Source organism: Chrysemys picta, unplaced genomic scaffold (genome assembly GCF_011386835.1).
Source record: "Chrysemys picta bellii isolate R12L10 unplaced genomic scaffold, ASM1138683v2 scaf629, whole genome shotgun sequence".
Taxonomy (NCBI): Eukaryota; Metazoa; Chordata; order Testudines; family Emydidae; genus Chrysemys; species Chrysemys picta.
This window is the reverse complement of record NW_027053336.1, coordinates 1-21,002: the sequence shown is the minus strand read 5'-3', so window position 1 is coordinate 21,002 and position 21,002 is coordinate 1. Positions and strand designations below refer to the sequence as shown.

The following is a 21,002-nucleotide window of genomic DNA, read 5'->3' as shown; positions in this document are numbered from 1 at the left end:
GGAAGCTCCGGCCCCACCCCGTGGCTGAGCTGCAGGCGTGCGTCTCACCCCAGCTCTGTTCCACGTTTGCAGCGGAAGTATATGAGCCTTGCCACAACCCGGGCGCCCCAGAGCACGGCATCCAGACCCCGGAGAAGAGGCTGTACCAGGCGGGGGCCACCCTGCGCTTCTCATGTGCCACGGGCTACGTGCTGCGGGGGGAGGGGAGCCTCCGCTGTGTGCCCGGCCACCCCTCGCAGTGGAACAGCTCTCCCCCCATCTGCAAGGCCGGTGAGTCTGCCCGGGGACCGGCGAGCAGTGTGTGTGGGCCAGCCAGTCCCCGAGCCCCCAGCGTCTCAGCTTCCCTGCAGAACTGCCCTCTCCAGCAGGGACTGCCTTGTGGTCACTGCGCCCTGGGCACGCCAGCTCCTCCCCCGCCCCTTCCATGACCGAATGGTGAGTGTGCAAGGGACACACGCACCCCCCGCCGTGGCGCCCCGGCCACTGCCAGTGCTAGCTTCTCCCTGGCATTGCAAAGCCAACTGTCCCTTCTCTAGCCTGACTAACGCTCCCGCCCCACGGCGCAGGGAGCATGTGCCCATGTCAGCCCCAGGGCAGGGGGGCCACGCTGGGCCAAGCCACTAGCGAAGCACCGGCCACAGGCTCACACTTAATAACCACTGCAGCCCTGCCCCCCTCGCTCTGCCCAGCTGCTGCCCCCCCTTCCCGCCTTTCATTCTTCCCTCTCTTCTTTCAGCCGCTTACGATGAATTTTACAGCAACCGGAACCTGGACGGTAAGAACCCGGCAGCGGTCTCACTCGGCTCTCCCTGCAGGCTCTCCACAGGCTGCCGTGCGGGAGGGTCCCTCTAGGGCAGATGTGGGGCAGGGGCCTTGAGGGGGGTGGCCTGGGAGCCACTGAGGCCGGGAGACGGGTGGGGAGAGCAGATGACACTGAATATCAGGAGAGATGGAGATACAGAAACGCAGGGAGTGGTGGCGCTGGGGGCAGGGGGCAGGTGGGCTGGCCTCACTGCTGGGGCCTGCAGGTGCAGCTCTGCCCACAGGGACGGCTCACCCGGCAGGGGCCGGCCAGGGAGACTCAGCAAAGGAGGGATCAAAGAAAGGGTTCAGGTGCAGGTACTGGTGGGAGTGGTGCTGGTGGGGGTGCCGGTGGGGGTGCCGGTGGGAGGGGGTGCCGGTGGGGGTAACGGTGTTGGTGCAGGTTGGGGTGTGGGTGGGAGTGGGTGCCCATGGGGGTGCAGGTGGGAGTGCCAGTGGGAGTGGGTGCCCGTGGGGGTGCCCGTGGGGGTGCGGGTGGGAGTGGGTGCCCCTGGGGGTGCCTGTGGGGGTGTGGGTGGGAGTGGGTGCCCATGGGGGTGCAGGTGGGAGTGCCAGTGGGAGTGGGTGCCCGTGGGGGTGCCCGTGGGGGTGCGGGTGGGAGTGGGTGCCCCTGGGGGTGCCTGTGGGGGTGTGGGTGGGAGTGGGTGCCTATGGGGGTGTCCATGGGGGTGTGGTGGGAGTGGGTCCCCGTGGAGGTGCGGGTGGGAGTGGGTGCCCCTGGGGGTGCCTGTGGGGGTGTGGGTGGGAGTGGGTGCCTATGGGGGTGTCCATGGGGGTGTGGTGGGAGTGGGTCCCCGTGGAGGTGCGGGTGGGATGCGGGTGTCTGTGGGGGTGCCCATGGGGGTGCGGGTGGGAGGGGTGCCCCTGGGGGTGCAGGTGGGAGTGGGTGCCCATGGGGGTGGGCTATCTGGGGATGTGGGCTGGGCTGAGCAGCGAGCGCAGAGCCAGGATGCGGGCGGCCAGCAGGAGGCGCCGTTTCCCCTGTGAGCGGGGAGGAGGCACAGCAGGCTGGGTCCCATGTCCATGCAGGGCACCTGTCACTGAAGTGCCTGGGGGGGGAGAGGGGTGGAACCCCAGTGCCCTGAGAAGGGGGGGCAGGATCCCCCCTCCCCTCATCCCCACCAAGCTACCCAAAGAGTCTGGTAAATTCTCTTCTTCCCCTGCCTGCTGCCCCCGTCTCTGTACCCCTCCCTCCCCCCTTTCCCTGTCTCTTCCGCAGTCGCAAAGGTCTCGCCCTCGGGGAACCCGCAGGAGGGCCCCAACATTGCCATCGCCATCTTCCTGCCAGTGCTGGTCGTAGCGCTGCTCATTGGAGGCATTTACCTCTACTTCTCCAAGTGAGTGCCACGGGGAGGGAGGGGGGAGTCTGCCTCCTGCCAGCCCCGTCTGCCCCTGCCCGGCCTTGTCTGCCCCTGGCCCCTCTGCCCTCCTGCCCGCCCAGCCCCATCTGTCTCTTGCCTGGTCCCGTCTGCCCTGCATCCTACCCTGTCTGCCTCCTACCAGCCCCGTCTGCCCCGGCCCCTCTGCCCTCCTGCCTGGCCCCATTTGTCTCTTGCCTGGCCCCGTCTGCCCCTGCCCAACCCTGTCTGCCCCCCTGCCCAGTCCCCAGCCCTGTCTGCCCCTGCCCCCCAGCGTGGGCCCCATGTTCTCATCTGCCCCGGCTCAACCTCATCTGCCCCGGGACTCATCTGCCCCGCCTGGGCCCCATGTTCTCTTGTCTGCGCCCTGCCCAGCCCTGTCTGTCAGTGGGAGCCCATCAGTGCTCTGCCAGCTTGGGTCACTGCCTGCTCGTCTCTGTCCCCTGCAGGCTCCAGGGGAAACCGTCCCTGCAGCTGCCCCTGTCTGGTTCTCACCCCTACGATCACATCACCGTGGAATCGGCCTTTGACAACACCGCCTACGAGACAGGAGTAAGTCCTGAGCCCCGCTCAGTCGGGCCCCAGCAGCCCTGGGCTGTCGGCAGCTTGGGAGTAAACCCAGGTGCTTGGGGCACTGCCGGGTGCTGGGGGCTGGCTCGGCCCTGGCTGGAGGGCTGCAGAGCAGCTGTGCAAACGGGCAGCCCCATGCCCCTCACTGGGGAGTGCCCTGGGCCCTGGCTGGGTCTGCCCCAGCCCCCCAGTATGTGCGTGGAGCAGAAGAGGGGTCATTCTGTGCAGCAGTAGCCAACCCCAGGAGGGGGTTGCAAAGGGAGCCCCAAGCGGGGGGGTGGAAAGATGGAGGGAGAGGAGGGGGGAGGGAGGAAGGGAACGCGTGAGGGGGTGGGGGGAACGAGTGTGGGGACGCTGCCCCCAGTGGGGTTGGGCAGAGCACACCCCGGCAGCGCTGGGAAGTGTCCAACCCCCTGCAGTCTGTTTCCTTTCCAGGACACGAGGGAATATGAAGTTTCCATCTAGGCCGAGCTGAGCTGAGCTGAGCCGAGCCGGGAGGAGGGGCCGCCCCAGCAGCACTGTCCTCGGCCCCCCACGCCGACGGGCCCCTCCGGACACCCCGCCGGCGTCCTGCGGGAAGGGACTGTAAATATTGTCCCCAAGAGACTCTGCCCAAGCGCTTTCCAGGAGGAGCCAGCGGCCCAGCTCCCCTCCCCGGCCTGGCCCCTTCCTGCTGGCGCTGCCGTGCCCAGCCCCAGCCCTCAGTCCAGCAGGGTCTGTGCACAGAGAAACTGGGAGGCTCTGGGCTCCATGTGGGTGTGATGGGCCCTGGACTCTCTGTCACGCCGCATGGAGCTGTGCACAGGACCTGCCAGGCCAGGCCAGAGCCAGCCACACGGCCTCCCGCTCCTGCCCACAGCGACCGGGGATAACACCGTGCCCGTGGGGCTGGGCTCTGCAGCCTCCCTCCCATCGCCAGCCTGGCCCAGCCCAGAGCAGGGGAAAGGGAGCCAAGGAGACACTTTATTCCCACGAACCTGTTCAGCCCCTCGTGTCCCAGGCTCTGAGCTGTAGCTCGTGGGGTCTGAACCGGGCCCTGCGTACTCCAGGTGTGAGGAGCCTGCTGCCGAGTTGGCTCCAGGGCTTCAGCTTCGCTCTCAGCCGGGAGGATTCTTGCCCTCGTGCTTGTGGAAAATCTGACCCGAGTGTCAGCGCCGCAGCATCGCCTGCCTGAGTTTGCAGCCAGCCTGAGGCAGCCGCGTGCAGAGCTGTGCGCTGCCCCATGGACTCTGCCAATCTGCAGCCGTGGACTCCCCCGTGTCCCAGGACAGCCCAGTGTCAGTATGCATGCCGTGGAATTGGATGTTTTGCAGTCGCTGTCTCCTGCTCCTTAGCCGGGGAGTGACTGGATTCCAGCACCTGCTCCCCGTACCGCTCCTGGGAGCCAGAGCCGAATCCTGCCTGCAGCCAGGGAGCTGGGGCAGCTGGCCAGCCAGGATAACAGTGCAGTCTGGGGAGCCAGGGAGATGAGCCGCTGAAGCCAAATGCAAGTTTGCCCTCCTCTGGCACATACTGGATGGTGCAGGAGAAGGAGGCTCTGAGCCTGGCTCATGGGAGCAAAACACCCAGCCCTGGAACTACTCAGAGACACATTGTACCTCGATGAGTGTTTGCAACTCCCCACCCTCCCTCTGTGTGTGTAGCAGGGGTAGCAGAATGCAGGGCATTTCAGTGGCTCGTGGTCGTAGGTTAGAGGAATGCTGGCATGGCACTGTGCCCTGAATATCAAGCACTGCATCTCGCTGTGTGAGACACCTAAGTCACCCGCCAGTAACACAGCCCTGCCCCTGCTGCCAGCCTCTGGGGCCAGTGTAAAAACGACATTCACATTAGAATTCTGTAAAATCAACCTGGTAGTAATAGGTCTGCAAATGTCATTGTAGGTGGGGAATCGTCATCAAACAGGTGTGTGTCCCGGGGGGCAGTTCGCGGCCCTGTGCTATTTAACATCATCAGTAGAAAACACCAAATCATCACCGATAAAGTTTGCAGATGACACACAACTGGGGGTGTGGTACACAATGAAGAGGCCAGGTCACTGCTAAGAGCAATACGGATTGCTTGGTAAACTGTATTTGAATCCTGCTAAATGTCAATGTGGAGGAGCAGAGACTGCAGGCTGTGTTACAGGCTGGAGGACTTGTCATGCCAAGCAGAGACTGCAAAAAGCTTTTCCCTCTGTGTGTGGCACTGGCGCAACCGCTGCTGGGATCCTGGTCCAGTTCTGGGGTCCACAAGTCAAGGATGGTGCTAAATTGGGGAGGGCTCAGAGAAGAGCCCCGAGAACGAGGAACGGGTTAGAAAACCTGCCTCCTAGTGAGAGACTCCAAGAGCTCCGACTCTGTAGCTTAGCAAAGAGAAGGTTCTGGGTGACTTGAGCCCAGTCTACAGGTATCTACAGGAAGAACAAACATTTGATAGTGTGTTGGCTCTTCCATCTAGCAGAGAAGGGTCTAACCCGGCCAGCGGCTGGAAGCTGAAGCTAAGCAGTTCACACTGGCACAAGTAAGGTGGAAATTGTTAGCAGTGAGAGGAATTCCCATTGGAACAACTGACCCAGAGCTGGGGTGGATTCTCCGTCACGGACCATTTTAAAATCAGGACGGGCTGTTTTTCTAACAGTTCTGCCCAAGGGATTACTGGGGCGGGTCTCAGGTCTGTGCTGTAGGGGGCTCAGGCTGGGTGGTCACAAGGGACCCTTGTGGCCTTGGGATCTAGGAGAAAGCCCGAAGGGCAGGGCCCAGACTCCCCCGCACTCCCTTTGCGTGAGCAGCAGCAGGCCTGCATCTTCCCGCAGGGTGCAACAAGCTGCCATTGCAGTGGGGTTCGTGGGAGAACTACATGGCTTAGAGTGGGGGCATCCCCAGCCCAGGGAGCAAGCCCCCTCCCCCCGGTTTAAAGGGGTGCTCCTGAGCCAAACAGGCAGATTCCAGTGGCCCTGGCTAGGGCCCAGCCTGGACAGAGATGGCTCCCAGCACAGTGCAGCGTGTTCAGATGCAGGCCATGAGGAGGTGCTGGCCATCCCCTGGGCACAGCGGCTGCAGTGTTCCTGCCATGCAGGTCAGAGACGAAGTGGTGGTAAGATGGGCCTGGGCCAAGGACCCGGCCCCTGGGGCAGGGACAGCGCTAATGTGCTCTGGCCTAGCTGCCCCATGGTCTGGGGAGGGCATAAAGCAGCTAATGCTGACCAGCAAGGGGGTGGCCCAGGCAGGGTTGAGTGGGCAAGCACAGGGCACGGTCTCTTGGCCTGGCACAGAGAGAGACGGGGGAGGTCTCGCACTCTATGGGAGCCGCAGGACTACAATGCAACACCAGGCTCAGGGCCTGCAGAAGGGGCAGCAGCGACCCCAGGCTGCGGCTCAGCCCCACGGCCGAGTCTCATTGAGGGGAGCCCCCGGCTGCCCAGGGGGCACTGGAGGAGGATGGGCCCAAGCTAAGTCCAAGCTTCCCCCAGGTTGTCAGTGGCGGGCAGCATGATACCCTCCCGCCCAGACCCAGAGGGGGCATGTGATTCCAGGGGCTCAGGAACGGGCTGGGAACCAACAGCTCCACCCTGAAGTGGCACCTCCAGGTGGCTGGGCTCCACCCTTGGCGCTGGTCTGCCAGCCCCCGTCAGGTCACACTGCTTCACCTGCTCACCCCAGCGCCTGCCCCAACCTAGAGAGGCTGGGGACAGGCACAACGAGGGCAGGTCACACAGCTCCACGGGCAGCCATCCTGCCTGGGCGTGACTCCTGCCCTGCGGGCTTCGGGGCACCTTGATTAGCCCCTGTGAGGCAGCCTAAGGGACCCCCACAACCTGCCCCTAAATCCCCAGGACGGTGAACTCCAGCCCCACATGTCTGGTCACTTGTCCACTGCCTGACTCTGGGCAGGGCTGCCTGGGGAATGGGAAGCAGTGAGGGCAGGCGAGTATCGAGCTCCCCAGAGCCAGCTCACGCCCCTGCCAGTTCGCCAGGCTCTGGCTGTGCACAACCAGCCCTGGGCTCCGCCAGCCACTGCCAGCGTTTTTCCAGCCAAATGCCCGGCAGGAGGCAGATGGGGGGTGGGGGTGGACACCGGCTCGGTCACATGTGGCCCAAAGAGACCCCTGGTGAGTTGTGTGCGTGGGCTGGGTCAGGAGGCTGGGGCAGGGAGACATTTTCTCCCACCCAGGTGCACCTGCTCAGGGCCCCTGCGCTCAAGATGCCATACTCCCTGAGGTGGTGGCCACCAGCTCCAGCCTGCAGCCAGAATCCTCCTGGCCCCCCGGGCGTCTAGCCCAGCCCACCCCCCTCTGCCTCTCGGGCCCTTCTGAATGGCTGTCCCGCTGCTGCAGAGAGCCTAGCGTGGCGCCAGGACAGGACTGAGTGTTTGGCTGCACCGGCTGCTTCCCAGAGAGCCCTGATGGGGCTTTGAGAGAGACGCCAGCCCAAGCGGCTCCCAGCCCCTGTTTGCCAGGGCCCCTTGCCCTCGCCCGCCAGCCCAGCCACGGCACCTGCCAGGCTGTTCTCTGTGAGAAGGGAGTGAGAAGCAGCAGGCTGGGCTGCGGAGACGGACAGGACGGGGCATCCCACCAGCAAGGGGCACCGGTGCTGGAGGGACAGGGAGCTCTGCACGGTCTCCATGAGGGGCAAGAGTGCTTGTGCAGGGCAGTGAGGAAAGGGGGGCTTAGTGCTGCTGCCCCCCGACCCAGCCGGAGCCCCTGGGCCTGGCAAGCCCCAGCCTGGGCTGGAAGCTTTTCCCGTGTAAAATGTCATGGACAGTCACAGCTTTCAGCCGCCGGCCCGTTTTGGGGAGAAGAGCCAGGCTTTTCTTTCAGTTGTTTCCTTAATAAACTGGTGTTTTAGAAGAACCTGCTCTGCGTGGTGGTGCCGTGTTCCTGGGTCCTGCAATCTGTGAGCACAGGGAACCTTCTCACACCTTCCTCCCCTGGAACGAGAGCGGCAGGCGGCCCGAATTTTCTGTCCTGTCCTCACCTGTCATGCTCCCCCATCCCTCCGGCAGCCAAAAGAACCACCTGTGTGTGTTGAGGGCGAACCCGCTGAAACCGCCTGGGGCGATGTCTAAACCTCACTCCCTGCTGCAGACGTACTCAGGGTCCCAACACACCAACCACCCCCGGCTGGGGAAATTGGGCACTGTCCTGGATGGAGCGTGATGGTGCAGAGCCGAGCTCCGGGAATGGGAGGACACAAGAGAAGGGCAGCCCCATGGGACCTTCCTGGACCCCCTTGTGTCCCTGTAGACCATGCACTGGACTCAGCTGGGAGCGCAGCTGCCTGCTTCCGGTATGGTCAGGGCTGCTGTGAGCGTGTCAGGCCCGTGCTCCCATCTCTTCACTGGCGCCTAGTCAGCTGCCGATGCCAGGGGAAGGCTGCCCTAGGTTCTCATTTTCAAAAACATGAATGGCTCAAGCCCCAGCTCCATCCACCCAGAGCCGGATTTCAGGCTACGAACCACGTGCCAGCAGCGCTCCTCCGGGAGCATGCAGATCTCAAAGGCTGGGGGAAGTGTGAGCGCTGGGGACCCGGGTATGGACAAACTTCCAGAGGGGATCAGGTGAATCCAAGCCTGTCTACAGGAAACGCTGCAGAGCATTCCTCGTTGAAAAGCCCTTCCACCGCAATAAGGCCTTTTGCAGCTTCCCCTCATCCCCCAAATTAAACCACCCCCAAACACCCTCCCCCAAGCAGAGGTTTTTCTCCAAAAAGGCCAGCGAGCCAGAGACTCCATGGGGTCGAGGGGGTCAGTTCTATGGGCCAGGGGCTTGTATTGCGTGCTGGGCTGCAGGAGAAAGGCCAAAGACAGCTAGCTATGGCCAGGCCCCTGAATCGGGCAGGACCTGGACGAGCCCAGGTGGGATGGCCAGAGGGGTGGGGGGCGTTTACTGGGTTCCCGCTGCTCCAGCACCAAGTGGCTGCCTTGCAGCCCGAGGCAGTGGGAAGCTGAGCCGAACCTGCCAGGAGAAGCCAAGCTGATGTGCGGGATGAGGGGGTGTTGTTTGAGCCCACACTCTCCTCTTGGCCATTTGTCCACTACACCGCTACCCCCAACCACCTGCCAGGTAGGTAACACTGCTGCACCCCCATGTCATGCCAGCCTGTGACTTGCCCCACCTTCGTCCTCCACCCCCCTGCACTTAGCCCAGTCTCCCACAGGACTGGCCCGAGATTTCTCCAGGGTCCACCTGGCTCCTGGGCAGTCTTGCTGCTTGAGCGGCTGCTCACTGAGCGCCTACCCTGCCTGGCCTTGGCAAGGGTGCCACTCCCCCTGGTGCCCATCAGTGTCAGAGAGAGCCGAGCGGCCCAAGGGCATTGACTCCCCGTGGCCTCCACGCACAGGTCGCTGAATTGCCTCACTGCTGCCTGCCAGCGGGTTGTTGGGGAGCATCAAAAGCCCAGACCCTCGGGTCGTCCTCTCGGTCCCCAGAGCTTTGCCTGAGGTGGGGGAGCTGCTTCATTTGATTTCTCATGCCTGGCGAACTGAAACTGCAAGCTCAGGAAGAAAAGCAGGTGTGAGCATTCCTGGATCCTCCCTGGCACCATCACAGCAGCCGGCGGCCAGGCTGTTTGAGTTCGAACCATAACCTGGGGAGGGGTGGAGCCTTCACTGGCCCAGTGTTAAGCACAGACTCTGGGGAAGGGCAGCCCTTGCCCACCTCTCACCCCTACCCCCGGCCCTAGCTGGAGCCACCAGGGGCTCAGAGTGGGATGCGGTCGGTATTGGTGCAGCCCAGGCCAACAGCACACAGGGAGATGGGGAAATCACGCCCCGCAGCAGGCCCAGACACAGGAAACCTGCTGCATGGACACGCAGCTGGGCTGTGAGTAGAGTGACCAGATGTCCCGATTTTATAGGGACAGTCCCGATTGTTGGGTCTTTTTCTTGTATTGGCTCCTATTACCCCCCACCCCCCTCCTGATTTTTCACACTTGCTGTCTGGTCACCCTAGCTGTGGGCCACCCACAGCCACACTTCCTGCTCACGACTGCCCCACAGGTTGCATTTCTTCTGGCATAGGCCGAAAGGTGATGAACCCACCACAGGGGAAGCCCCCGCAGTGACCGCCCCAGCGGTGACAGCCCTGCATGCCGCAGCAGGAAGAAGGAGGCCAGTGGAAAGGAGCGAGTTTCTGCTTATACCTACAGCCCCTGGGGCTCAGCACGCTGGGAAGTTACATGGGCTCGTGAGACAATATTGCATTGTCTAGTCTGCCTGCTGGAGTGTGACGGTGGCTTGGTAATGCTGACGCCCTGGCACTCAGGCGAAGTGACAGCACAAGGGAATTCGGAGGCCACGAAGCACAGCATTCCAAGGGCTTTTTGGCCCATAAGCATTTTAATCTGGGGAACCTTCAGAGCAGTGACATCCATAGCGCTTAGCACAGAAATCACAAGCATGTTGCACAAACGCTGCTAGCGGCACCTGGCTCCGAAAAGGCAGCAATTCCCCAACATGTGGTGTGGGGCGCAGCTACAACTGCGTGGCGGCTGCAAGCAACACAACCTGAAGCTACTGCTGCTACTACTGTTAGTCAGCGGAAGCCACTTCCTCCGGCAGGCACGCAAGGACTTGGGAGCCAGGCAGGGCTCAGAGCAGCAGGCAGAGGGCTCCCTCGCTGGCCCAGGACTGCCACAGAAAGTCATCAGAGCCGACAGTGGAGGAAAGTAGGATAGCAAGGCCAGGGGCCCCTTTCTCCAGCGGCTCCCCTGGAGGTGACATTCCAGGCCAGGCGCACTGAGCTCACCGCATGTGGCTGCGGGTAGGCGAACAATGAAACCAGCACAAAGCCAGGGGAGAGGGATTACACACGCACCCCAGGCCACACAGCTCAGCCATGCTTTATCCACACGCTGTCTGTTGGTGGGAAGGAGGAAGTCTGAACCCACATTAAAAAGGAATAAGGCAAATGGCTGGGCTGTACCCCAGCTGGCAGTGGCTGGCCCAGCCCAGGGGTACGTAGCGGTGCCATGGATGATGTCACTGCCAGGACGTGGGCCTGTCAGAAAAGGCATTATGCTCCCACGGTCACATGGGGTGAGGCGCGCTCCCAGAAGCAGCTTGTTACTGGCTAACCCTTCGGGTACTGGCTGCTGCTGCTGGCGTCAGTCCCCGGGAAGGGCGAGCAGCCTCCTAAGAGCTGCACCTTGCAGAAGGGCCGAATGGGGCCGAAGACTGGGCCTTTCAGAGCTAGTGCAGCCATCCAAATCCAGCCCCGGTCCAGAGTGACTAGACGTTGTGCCAGTCGTGATGGGGTGGGCTGGGGGTCTCAGTCCCTTTCAGTCTCCCCTCCCAACCCACAATTAGCACTCTTGACGGCAGGCTCCAAGAGGCCAAGCACTGACCGGGCACGGCAGCTCACCTGTCCTCCCCGCTACAGATGGGCTCTCAAGCACAGGGCAAGGGTGCTCATGCCACAAGCCTGCTGCCCACACTGGCACAGTTCTGGGATAAAAAGACGGTTTCAGACCCTCCCCCGGCATGTTTCTATTCCACCTTGAACCCCCCCCTTGGACACCAGCCCATCTACACTAGTCAACGTTGGGGTACCCCAGGCCAGTGCCTGACGAGCGCGAGGGGCAGTGAATACAGACAGGAGTGGTCCCTACTTGCACCATTCTCCCCAGTGTTACCAGGCTGGCAAAGCCAAGGGCACTCCGGCCCCAGGGCACTGCTGCCAGCTGCCCAGGCCGTGGTTTGCAGGCACGGGCCCCGCAGGGCGAAGGATGGGACCGGGCACCCCCAGGAGAGAGAGGCCAGGCGCAAGGTGGGCACATGCCAGGGCCATGAGACAGCAGGAGCACAGCTTTGTGCTCTGCCTTGGGAGCTGGCTGGGCCCCTCTTTGTACAGCGCCGAGCACAGCACCCCAGCCCCACCCCCTGCGGAGCGCGCCGCCTGTCGGCACGCCAGACCCACTGCAGCTGCGCCGAGCTTGCCCACAAGGGAGGACTTACGCATGCGCGTAGAACGCATGGGCAGTCTGAACTGCGCTTGCGCGGGGATAGAGCGGGGCGGGGAGGGGTTCCTGGCCGGGCCGGTCAGATTGAGTCTGCGCCGGGACTGGGCTGGAGGGAGGCCGGTGTGCGCCTGCGCGGGAATGGCGCCTAACTGCATCGCGCCTGGGCGGATGGGGGCGCTTATGCCACCTGGGATGCGCCTGCGTGGTAGTGTCCGGGGCCAAGCTCGGCTGCGCCTGCGCGTGGGGTGGCGAGGTTCCGGAGCCCGACCCGGGCGGCCTGCGCCTGCGCGCCGGCGTCCTGGCCCGGGCGGGCTGCGCCTGCGCGGCGGGGGTGTCCGGGCCCGGGCGGGCTGCGCCTGCGCGGGGTGCGCGGTGGCGGGGCCCTAAGCAGCTAGCGGCGCCTCCTGTGTGTCTGAGGCGGAGGGAGCGGAGCCCAGCCGAGCCCGGAGCCCCTGCGCAGGTCCAGCCCGACCCCCCGCCCGTCCCTCCCCCGGCATGGCACTGGGCGCGGGGCCCCCCGCAGCCTCCCCCGGGCCCGGCAGGAGGAGGACGGGGAAGCAGCAGCGGCCCGTGGGATAGGCCGAGCGCCGCCGCCTCCCCCGGGGCGAGGGGCCCCCGCCCGCACCGAGCCGCCCCCCGCCGGGACTGGCCTGAGGCCCCCCCGCCCGCCCCCGGAGAGCGCGCGAGGAGCCGCCGCTGCCCCCGCCGAGGGGCCGGGGCCCCCGGGCCGGGCCGGGCCCCCCGCCGCGCCCGGGCTGGATGAATGTGGGGCAAGATGGAGACCAAGACGATCGTGTACGACCTGGACACCTCCGGGGGGCTGATGGAGGTGAGCCGCCGCCGCGCCGGGGAAATGGCGGGGGCCGCTGGGGGCCGGGCCCCCCCTCGGGGCCGGGCTGACGGGAGCCCCCGCGGCCCATACAAGGAAGCGCGGAGGGACGGAGCCGGCCCCGGGAGGAGCCGCGGGGGCTCGGGCGGGGTGGGGGCCGCGTCCCCGGGCCGGCAGGGTTCGGCCCAGCCCCTCACCGCCCCTCTGTTTGTGTGTGCAGCAAATCCAAGCCCTGCTGGCCCCGCCGAAGAGCGAGGACGGCGAGAAGAAGGGCCGGCGGCCCGAGAAGGAGGCCCGGCGCAGTGGCCGGGCCACGAACCATGATAGCTGCGATAGCTGCAAGGAAGGAGGGGATCTGCTGTGCTGCGATCACTGCCCGGCCGCTTTCCACCTCCAGTGCTGGTAAGGCCCGGGGCCCGCCCGGCGCTCGCCGGAGTCCTGCCCGTTAGCTCGGCGCATTGTGTGCGCGAACAAACCCCCGCTAGGGCTGCTCCCGCGAGCGAGCGCCCGCTCCTCCGGGGCAGCCGAGGTGAAAAGCCCCCGAGCCCCCTTTCCGTGGGGCGCAGCGGCTCGCTCTGGCGCCTGGGGGTGGGCAGGCGGCTCCTCTTTCCTTTTTGTGTGAAGTGTGGAGAGGCTAGAGGAGGAGCTGTGCTGGCCGCCTGCGCTTCGCATCGCCTTTATTGCAGGCGCCCGGGGGTTCAGCCTTGAAGTTTCTCTTCTTCCCGCTCCATCTTCGGGGCTGCCTTGCTCGGGGGATCCCTTGGGGGCTGCGATGGGTGGGAAGTCGCCTTTGCGTCTCTTGGACTGGCCTGACGTTGCTGAGCGCCTCGGTGGTGCTGCTGCAGCTGCTGGGAATAATGGAGGTTGCTGTCTCTGTGTCTCTCCCTGCCTCACTGTTTACAATATGGCGACCTTCCTTTAAATTATATTTTTATTCTCAGCGCCATTTTGGCTGCATATAGCACTTCCAAACCCTGGCACCGTTACTGTAGTATTTTGAATACAGAAGTATCTTCCCAGCGTTGATCCAGAACTCTGAACTTGAAAATTGACCCCTCCTTATTCCCTTTTCCTTCCTCCTGTCCTTTAGACCTGCCTGTTCCATCTTGTAGGAGTGACCAATACGAATTCAGGGACAGCTTGCCTGTAGTTTTGTGCTCTTGTTGCTAATCCTCGGTGGTGGTTTAGAAATGTGTGCTTTAGAGCATAGTGGCTGCTGTGAGGGGGGGACTGACTGGACCTTCGGTGCATTACCTGGAAGCCTCCCAAGCTAGTAACAAAAAGCAAACTAGCAAAGTCAGGAGATGTCTGAACTTCGGTTTCTGCCCTGAGAAGTTATTTTTTGCTTCTGTGTGAGGAGCCCAAATGCATCGAAAGCGAATTTGCGTATATCTGTTCAGCAATTGACTCAGGCTCATGTGAAATTCAGACAGCCAAAGTGAATAATGGGATGGGGGAGGGAGCAGGGCAAGTCAGAGCAATGAAGTTCTGGCAAATCGGTATTCTTCCTTGGAGAGAGATTTTTTTAACCACATTCCTTATTGTCTTTCATGCCTCGGATATTTGTTTGACTCGGCTACAGTTGTCTCCTTGTGACTTTAGCTGAATGGTTGTATTTTTTATATGCTAATTGCAGGTCTTAGGGCGCTTATTACAGTGATTACTGATACTGGGGAAATTAACCGTCTGGTCAGAATTCTGTAGGGAGTACCCTCTTACCATTCTATAGACCTGTATACCCAAGACAGGAAGCTCCATTTTTATAATCCATGATACCATCATTTCTACCTGGAAGAAGTTCCCCTGGTAGTTTTATTATATAGAGCACTTAAAATCTGCTGGAGAACATTGTTTTTTTTTTTTTTTTTTTTTTTTTTTTTTTTGGTTTAATCTGTTTAGTAATTAGACAAGGTGGGGGAGGTAATCTTTTATTGGGCCAACTTCACTTGGTGAAAGAGACAAACTTGGATGCTTACACAGAAGCTCTCCTTCACATAGCTGTCCTTTTAGGACAGGATTGTTTTATAATGTACGGCTGAGTAATTCAGCGCAAACAAATTAATGTTGTACGTTAGGATGTTGTTGATATAAGCTGAACCTGGTAAAGTCGAATTAAGTGCCTAAAATGTTACGCCTCCGTACAGTTTTGAGTCTCATTTGTTGAAGCAGGATAGCTGCTAGAAACCTTGAGAATTTTGGGGAGGGAAATGATGCACACACAGTTTCTCACTTAACTTAAAACCTGGTCTCTTGATCTTAAGTCAATATCCACTTTCTAGTCATGGAGATATTAGCTATGCATATAAGTCATGGTGACTTCAATGAGACTGCTCTCTAGGGTAAGGGGTTTGTAAGGTTAACCCTGCAATTTATGCAGCCACCGTATTCAAATAATTTTCGGCTTAAATTTGCTTTAACAGGCTTTTTCTTCAGCAGAAGTAAAGGATGGGCTGCTTTCTGTTTTCCTGTTCTCATTTCCAAAGCCTTGCATACCATTTTGTAAACGCATGCAAATGAGACAAGTTGCCTCAAAGGAACACTTGGGTTTTGTCTTTACCTCATACATCTTGCTTAAAGTAAACTTCCATTCCATTGGGCATGAATGCAGTACATGAATTTCCGTTATTCTGCAATGTTTCAATAATGCTTGCTTTAAGTACATTTAAATAGTGACTATAAACTTAAATATACCAATCTATGGCCAACTTGTGAATTCTGCTAACTGTTTGAGGCATCTTCCAGGTATTTCCCTCAATATCATTTTCACTGTTCTAAAAGTTTCTCTTGTGACAATGAGGAAAACAATACGACAATACCTAGTTTTTATTTAGAACGCTTCAACAGTACACCCTGAAGCACTTCACCAAGGAGGTCAGTACCATCTGTAAAAGATAAGGCGTGGAAGTGACTTGCCCACCGTGGAAGTGGCATAGCCAAGAATTGAATCTGTCACCCTAATCCCAGTCCAGTGCGCTATCCACTAGGTGACACTGCCTCCCCCATATACAGTTCTTATAACTTGCTTGCTACATTAGGTAAATACGTGTATATCTCTAAAGCAACAATCTGCATGTTTTAACTTAAAAAGGAAACAACCCAAAATGATGCAGTGTGGTTCTCTGCTTCCATAGTCCATGTTAGTCTGGTGGGTGAGTTCTTACCCATGTTTATTGAAATTCATTCTGTAATCTATTGTGTGCACTTTGAAGATATGTTCCAGAAAGCAAGTCTTGAAATATAATCCAGGCAGGTATTGTGGTTCCATTTTTGGTTTGGTTTAGTGTCAGGGTGTTCACGGGAGTACTCAAGAAGATCTGGTCTTCTTTCCTGAAAGTCCTTTGTTTTGTTCTTAAACATACCTTGACTTCTACAGTATTTCCACATATTTGGAAGCCAGCTGAAAAAAGATGATAGCTTTGAATATTTCCAGGTCTAATTACAGTATATTTACCTGCCAAAAAGAGCAGTTTTACCAAGTTCTTTGTAGTTATGAGTGGGTTGTCAGCCCCAGAATGACTTCATGTGGATGGAACAGATTTCTGATTCATCTATTATGAATTTGACCACTCTTGTAATCTTGTCCAAGAAAGATTATAGCTTGGGGAAAAAACAAATAGATTTTATTTTCTTTGCTTACATCAGATTTCATCAGCGTTGTTGCAAATAATTTAGATGGGGTAATAGTTATAGAAAATTTTGTAGTGCCCTTTTCGCTAGATTACCTATGATGCTGCGTCTGCTATATTCAAATATGTTGACTTCAGATTTAAATTTTGCATAGAATGCTTTTTCCACTTATCAGCTTTTTCCAAAGAAGCTTTATTGGTTTTTAGCTTTTAAAGCTCTGGTTTTGGTTATGAAGCTTGCATATTAATTTGTCACTCACTAATGTGATTTCAATAACTTGCATTCATAGTACAGTTCTAGAAGTAATGCAGTAGAGTCTTTACTTGAATTTTATCTGACAATTCGATTCCAAGGGGGCTTTTGAGCTGGGATAAACTATTTAAAAATTATCCAAAAGCAGTTTTCTTGTTTAGTAACTTTCTGTACTTTTCTCTTACCCCCTTGTTCTAGATAACGTGTAGCTATTGTATTGTGATGTCAAAAATTCCATATGGCTTTTCTGAAGGATTAAGCAGAAAGTGATTGAGAGGAAAAGCGCAGGTTTAAAATAGATAACTAGTAAAAATGGCAATAGAAGTTACAAAACAAAGCAAGTGAACTGACTTTTTAAAGCAGTGCTATTAAATTTTCCTAGTGTGAAAGGTGCTCTCAAATTACTGACCCATAACATTCGGTTACAATTGCTTGTTTGTCTGGCTCCTGAGTACAAGGGTGTTAGTATACTGAAGCAACTTAAATTGTCTGAAATTAATCAACTTCCTTTTGAAGTGAATATGGCTCTTTACATGACAACACTGACATACCAAAATTGTGAATCTCTTGTGCCACCTCCCAAGATTTCCCTTAATAGTTGACTCTTGTTCTGAACCAGATGAATTTTGTGGCTGTCACAGGGTAAGAGCACTGCATTGAGCACTGTCTGCTAGTTCCATCAAACATTTTTGCAACACTTGCCTCCCCGTGTTTACATTTGGAGTGTTTGGCTCCGTTTCTCCTTTCTGATTTGGCAGTCCTCTGGCATGCTGTTGTTGAAGAATTGGAGTAACAGAGCTTGCTAAGAGAGGCAGATGAAGCTAAACTAGCCTAGTTTTGCATATTTTAGTTTCTGAGTCACATCAGTTGACAGTTTTCCATTCTACATGTGAAATCTTTATGTTCAACTGCTACAACATGAATAACTTTCTGTACCTTATTCAGATTTAGAATTATCTTGGCCTATCGCAAGCTAGCATTCAATTTAGTTAATTTAGGAGTTAATTTTGACTTTTCACTTTTGTGTCCGATTCCTCCCCTTCTCTCTCTCTTTTTGACTGAAAAAAATCTTTGAGGCATCTAGATTCTGAGCTGCTGCCTTAATTTCAGTGATTTTGTCTTTTAATGGCCATAAAAATAGGTGCTCTGGACATCTTGCCATAAGATAACTAACTCTCAGCTAGGTAATAGTGAATTGGACAAAGTTTAAATTCATTAATTTACATGTAGTGTTGAAGTGTAACTTCATACTGAAATTACTAATAACTTTAAAAAGGCTTGCACATTGGCTCTTTGTAGGTTTAAATGAACTTAGTAAACATTCAAACTTAAATGTTATCAAAACTAGATCCTCCTTTTATGTGAACAGTGTACTGGCAAAATCCATCCTTTAAAAGGTCCTTGAAGTAAGCCTGGAATACAGAGACTTGGACTTAATTTAAGCTTCTTTTTGAGCTCATAACCGTTAGAAGAGACCATATTATTTTAAAGTTATGTAAGAAAACAATTCATGCTATTTTATCTTTGTTAATAACTAAATATTTTAAATGAATTTGCTGCTTGCCAAATTCGTATGCTTTAATTGCCTTTGGTATTTAGGTGGTTTCAGAAGCAATGTGGAATTTGAGATATTAAAGTTAATGAAAGACGCAATTGCACTGGTCTAGTTAATTAAAAAAAGTCATTCTTTATGTGCCTTTAGACACAGTAACATGATCAGCCCTAGCAGCTCTGTTAAGCTCTCTTGTTCAACTTTGGTTTTGCTTTTTTAGTTTACACTAAGGCTCTGAAATGCAAAGCCATAAAAGTTCAACTGGAGTAATAATAATGTGCGCAGAACTTAGAATTTTCTGGAGTTTGGTTTGTCACAACTTAATAAACTGAATTTTTTTTAATGTTTAGTTCAGGACCCTTAAGGTATCATTCTCTTCAGTATGTGGGTGCATGCTCTTGTAAAATCTTCTTATGGTTGATTTAACATGTACACAGTGAAGTGTGCCTGATGACTAAACCATTGATTGCTGCTGCTCTCAGAATTGGACCACAGTAATCGGGTTTCCCAGTCATCAGTGATCAAAAGATGTGCTATAACAGCTGAACTTAAACATGATTCCTTCACCCCCCTCTGTATCAAATGGACTAAACTTATTAGAAAAGGTATTGAAATTACAAGTAAAGTTGTTTGAAAGGTACAGGATAAAATCACTGATCAAAACTAAAAAGGCCTGTTACCCTGCCTAGGGGAAAATATACTTTTATGTTGAACTGTAAGTCTTAAACATTTTGAAAATTGTGATCATCAGTTTTTACTGCTGCAGTGAAATCTGTGTTTTAAAGATGCTGCATCTTGCTGAACTATTTGGTTTAGTGAAGTATTTTTTAAGTAACTGTGACTTAGTTTGAATCCATTGTTCTGCTCAGTAGTCACCCATTATGGTTTTACTTTCTAGCTGCCATCTTCCAGTGTGTTATCGCATCTGTAGGTGTGGCTCATGGGAGCGTTTCAGAATGTGGAAACGTCCTCCCAAAGGGTTTCTAGTACCTAGAGGCACTTGCTTTAGCAAGGAGATTTGAATTGGATTTGATTTCTGATGGGTACTGTTCATTGGTTAATGACTGCTATGCAGATCTTAAATATTACCTGTAAAAGTACTTTGACCTTAATTAGACTACATACCTAGGCTCAACACTGCTGAAAAAAATCAAGAATATACAGTCACCACCTGCAATTTTTTCTATGGCTTGTTTTACATCCCACTCTCTTCCTCCTCTCTCCCCCCCACTCCCCCACGAAAAGGAGGGAGGACAACTGGTTAAGGCCCTATACAAATTCATGGAGGACACAGAAATCATGAAAATGCCCCGAAACTATGATCTTTTAAATGTTTTTAAAAATGGAAAATGTCTACAATGAAGTCTTTAATCTCCCCCCCCCCCCCCCCCAAAAAAAAAAAATTCAAGGACAGAATGAATTTTCCTAACACTTGTAAAATTCATGCTGGCCTATAAATTGACTAAATTAAGTTGTAAAATTAATTGCATGCAAACCATGTGAAATCCAATACTTCGCCATTTACACTCATGATTTTTTTTTTTTTTTTTAATAAAAACTTGTCTTTTATACAGGGCCTTAGTTATAAAATAAAGATGTGTGTTCCTCTGTTTGGTACTGATTAGAGAGGGAGAAAATGGGGAAAACAGCATTTGCTTTCTTTAGAGGTGGGATAATCAGAAGTTTTAGTTCTAGGCACTTTTAACAAAATATTCATGGTGCTATCACTCTGTTACAGTGTGTACTGGGGAGCATCTCCGTTTGGGGAATCTGGCAGGGATGTGACTGAGCCTGTTACACCAGTGTGTGCCTCAGGCCTCTATAAGTGAATTGTAATTAGGAAACTGGTTGTGGTGACTAGAGCAGAACTCCTTTTGAACTATGCCCTCTGAGATCCTTGTCTGTTGTCACTCTGCCTGATACAAGGCTGGTGAAATATAACTTAAAACTCCATTGAAACTTTTGATGTACTCTTTCGCAAGAAGATATAACTGGATTCAAAAAAGAATTTGATAAGTTCATGGCGGCTAGGTCCATCAATGGCTATTAGCCCAAGATGGTCAGGGACACCACCCACAGAAGGGACGCTTCTGTGGGTGTCCATAAGCCCCTGACTGCCAGATGCTGGGACTGAACAACAGGATGGATCATTTGATTGCCCTGTTCTGTTCATTCCCTCTGAAGCATCTAGCATTGGCCACTGGCAGAAGACAGGATACTGGGCTAGATGGACCATTGGTCTGACCCAGTATGGCCGTTCTTATGTTCCTATCGCGCCCTACACCTCATTTGTGGGGTGCCAAGCGTGTGTGTAAATTACAAGAAAAGCATATTGCCAGCCTTCAGTTGTAAGACACATTCAGCACAGGTATTGACGTAATAAAGGCAGCAGCATTGGTGTTGCTGAGCTTCAAGACACCCCGTAAGCACACACACATCTTGGAGTTCCTTTGTATCTAGACTGAGTCAGTATGTGATGCTTTCTTGACTTTTCTGGTGTTCTAGGAAACCTGTTCCTTAATCCTTAAGTCAGTATTGACTAGCAGAAGCCTACTGTGAAGAAAGTCGGCAGTAATTTCCAGAGTAGGAAGGAAAGTGTATCTTTTGAAACAGAGTCCTCAGTGCATTAGAATGTGAGGGGAGCCTTGTGGTAGCAAGGGATCATAAGAACAGCCATACTGGGTCAGACCAATAGTGGATCTAGCCCAGGATCCTTCTTCTGACAGTGGCCAATGCCAGATGCTTCAAAAGAAATGAGCAGAACAGGGCAATTATCAAAGGATCCATCCCCTGTCGCCCAGTCCCAGCATCTGGCAGTCAGAGGCTTTACACAATAATACAGTAGAAATCCGTGCAAGATCTAGCCGTTTAAAAGACCATCCAGGAAGCAAGTTTAGGTGTGTGAAAACATTAAAGTAATTCAGAATATAATGTGGCTTTGTTCTGGGGATGTGAAATTCTCGATCCGTCCTATGTTTACACTTACGAGCACTACAGTGGCACAGCTGCAGCTATGCCACAGTAGTGTAGACACTGCAGCTACGGAAGGG

The 21,002-nt window shown here is 55.1% G+C and overlaps 1 protein-coding gene across 2 annotated transcripts in view; it reads left to right on the top strand.

Moving 5' to 3' along the window:
• Window positions 1-19,499, top strand: part of LOC135979058 (seizure protein 6 homolog) — a 35,248-nt gene extending 15,749 nt beyond the window's left edge. Inside the window, exons 9-14 of one of the 2 annotated variants that reach the window (XM_065579664.1) lie at window positions 73-270; window positions 737-775; window positions 2,042-2,159; window positions 2,630-2,732; window positions 3,186-12,521; window positions 12,742-19,499. In XM_065579664.1, the coding sequence (XP_065435736.1) occupies window positions 73-270; window positions 737-775; window positions 2,042-2,159; window positions 2,630-2,732; window positions 3,186-3,215 (488 nt within the window). In that variant the 3' untranslated portion in view covers window positions 3,216-12,521; window positions 12,742-19,499. Of the gene's footprint in view, window positions 1-72; window positions 271-736; window positions 776-2,041; window positions 2,160-2,629; window positions 2,733-3,169; window positions 12,522-12,741 lie in introns of both variants that reach the window. The other variant, XM_065579663.1, reaches the window with a different exon arrangement.
• The last annotated feature ends 1,503 nt before the right edge of the window (window positions 19,500-21,002 follow it).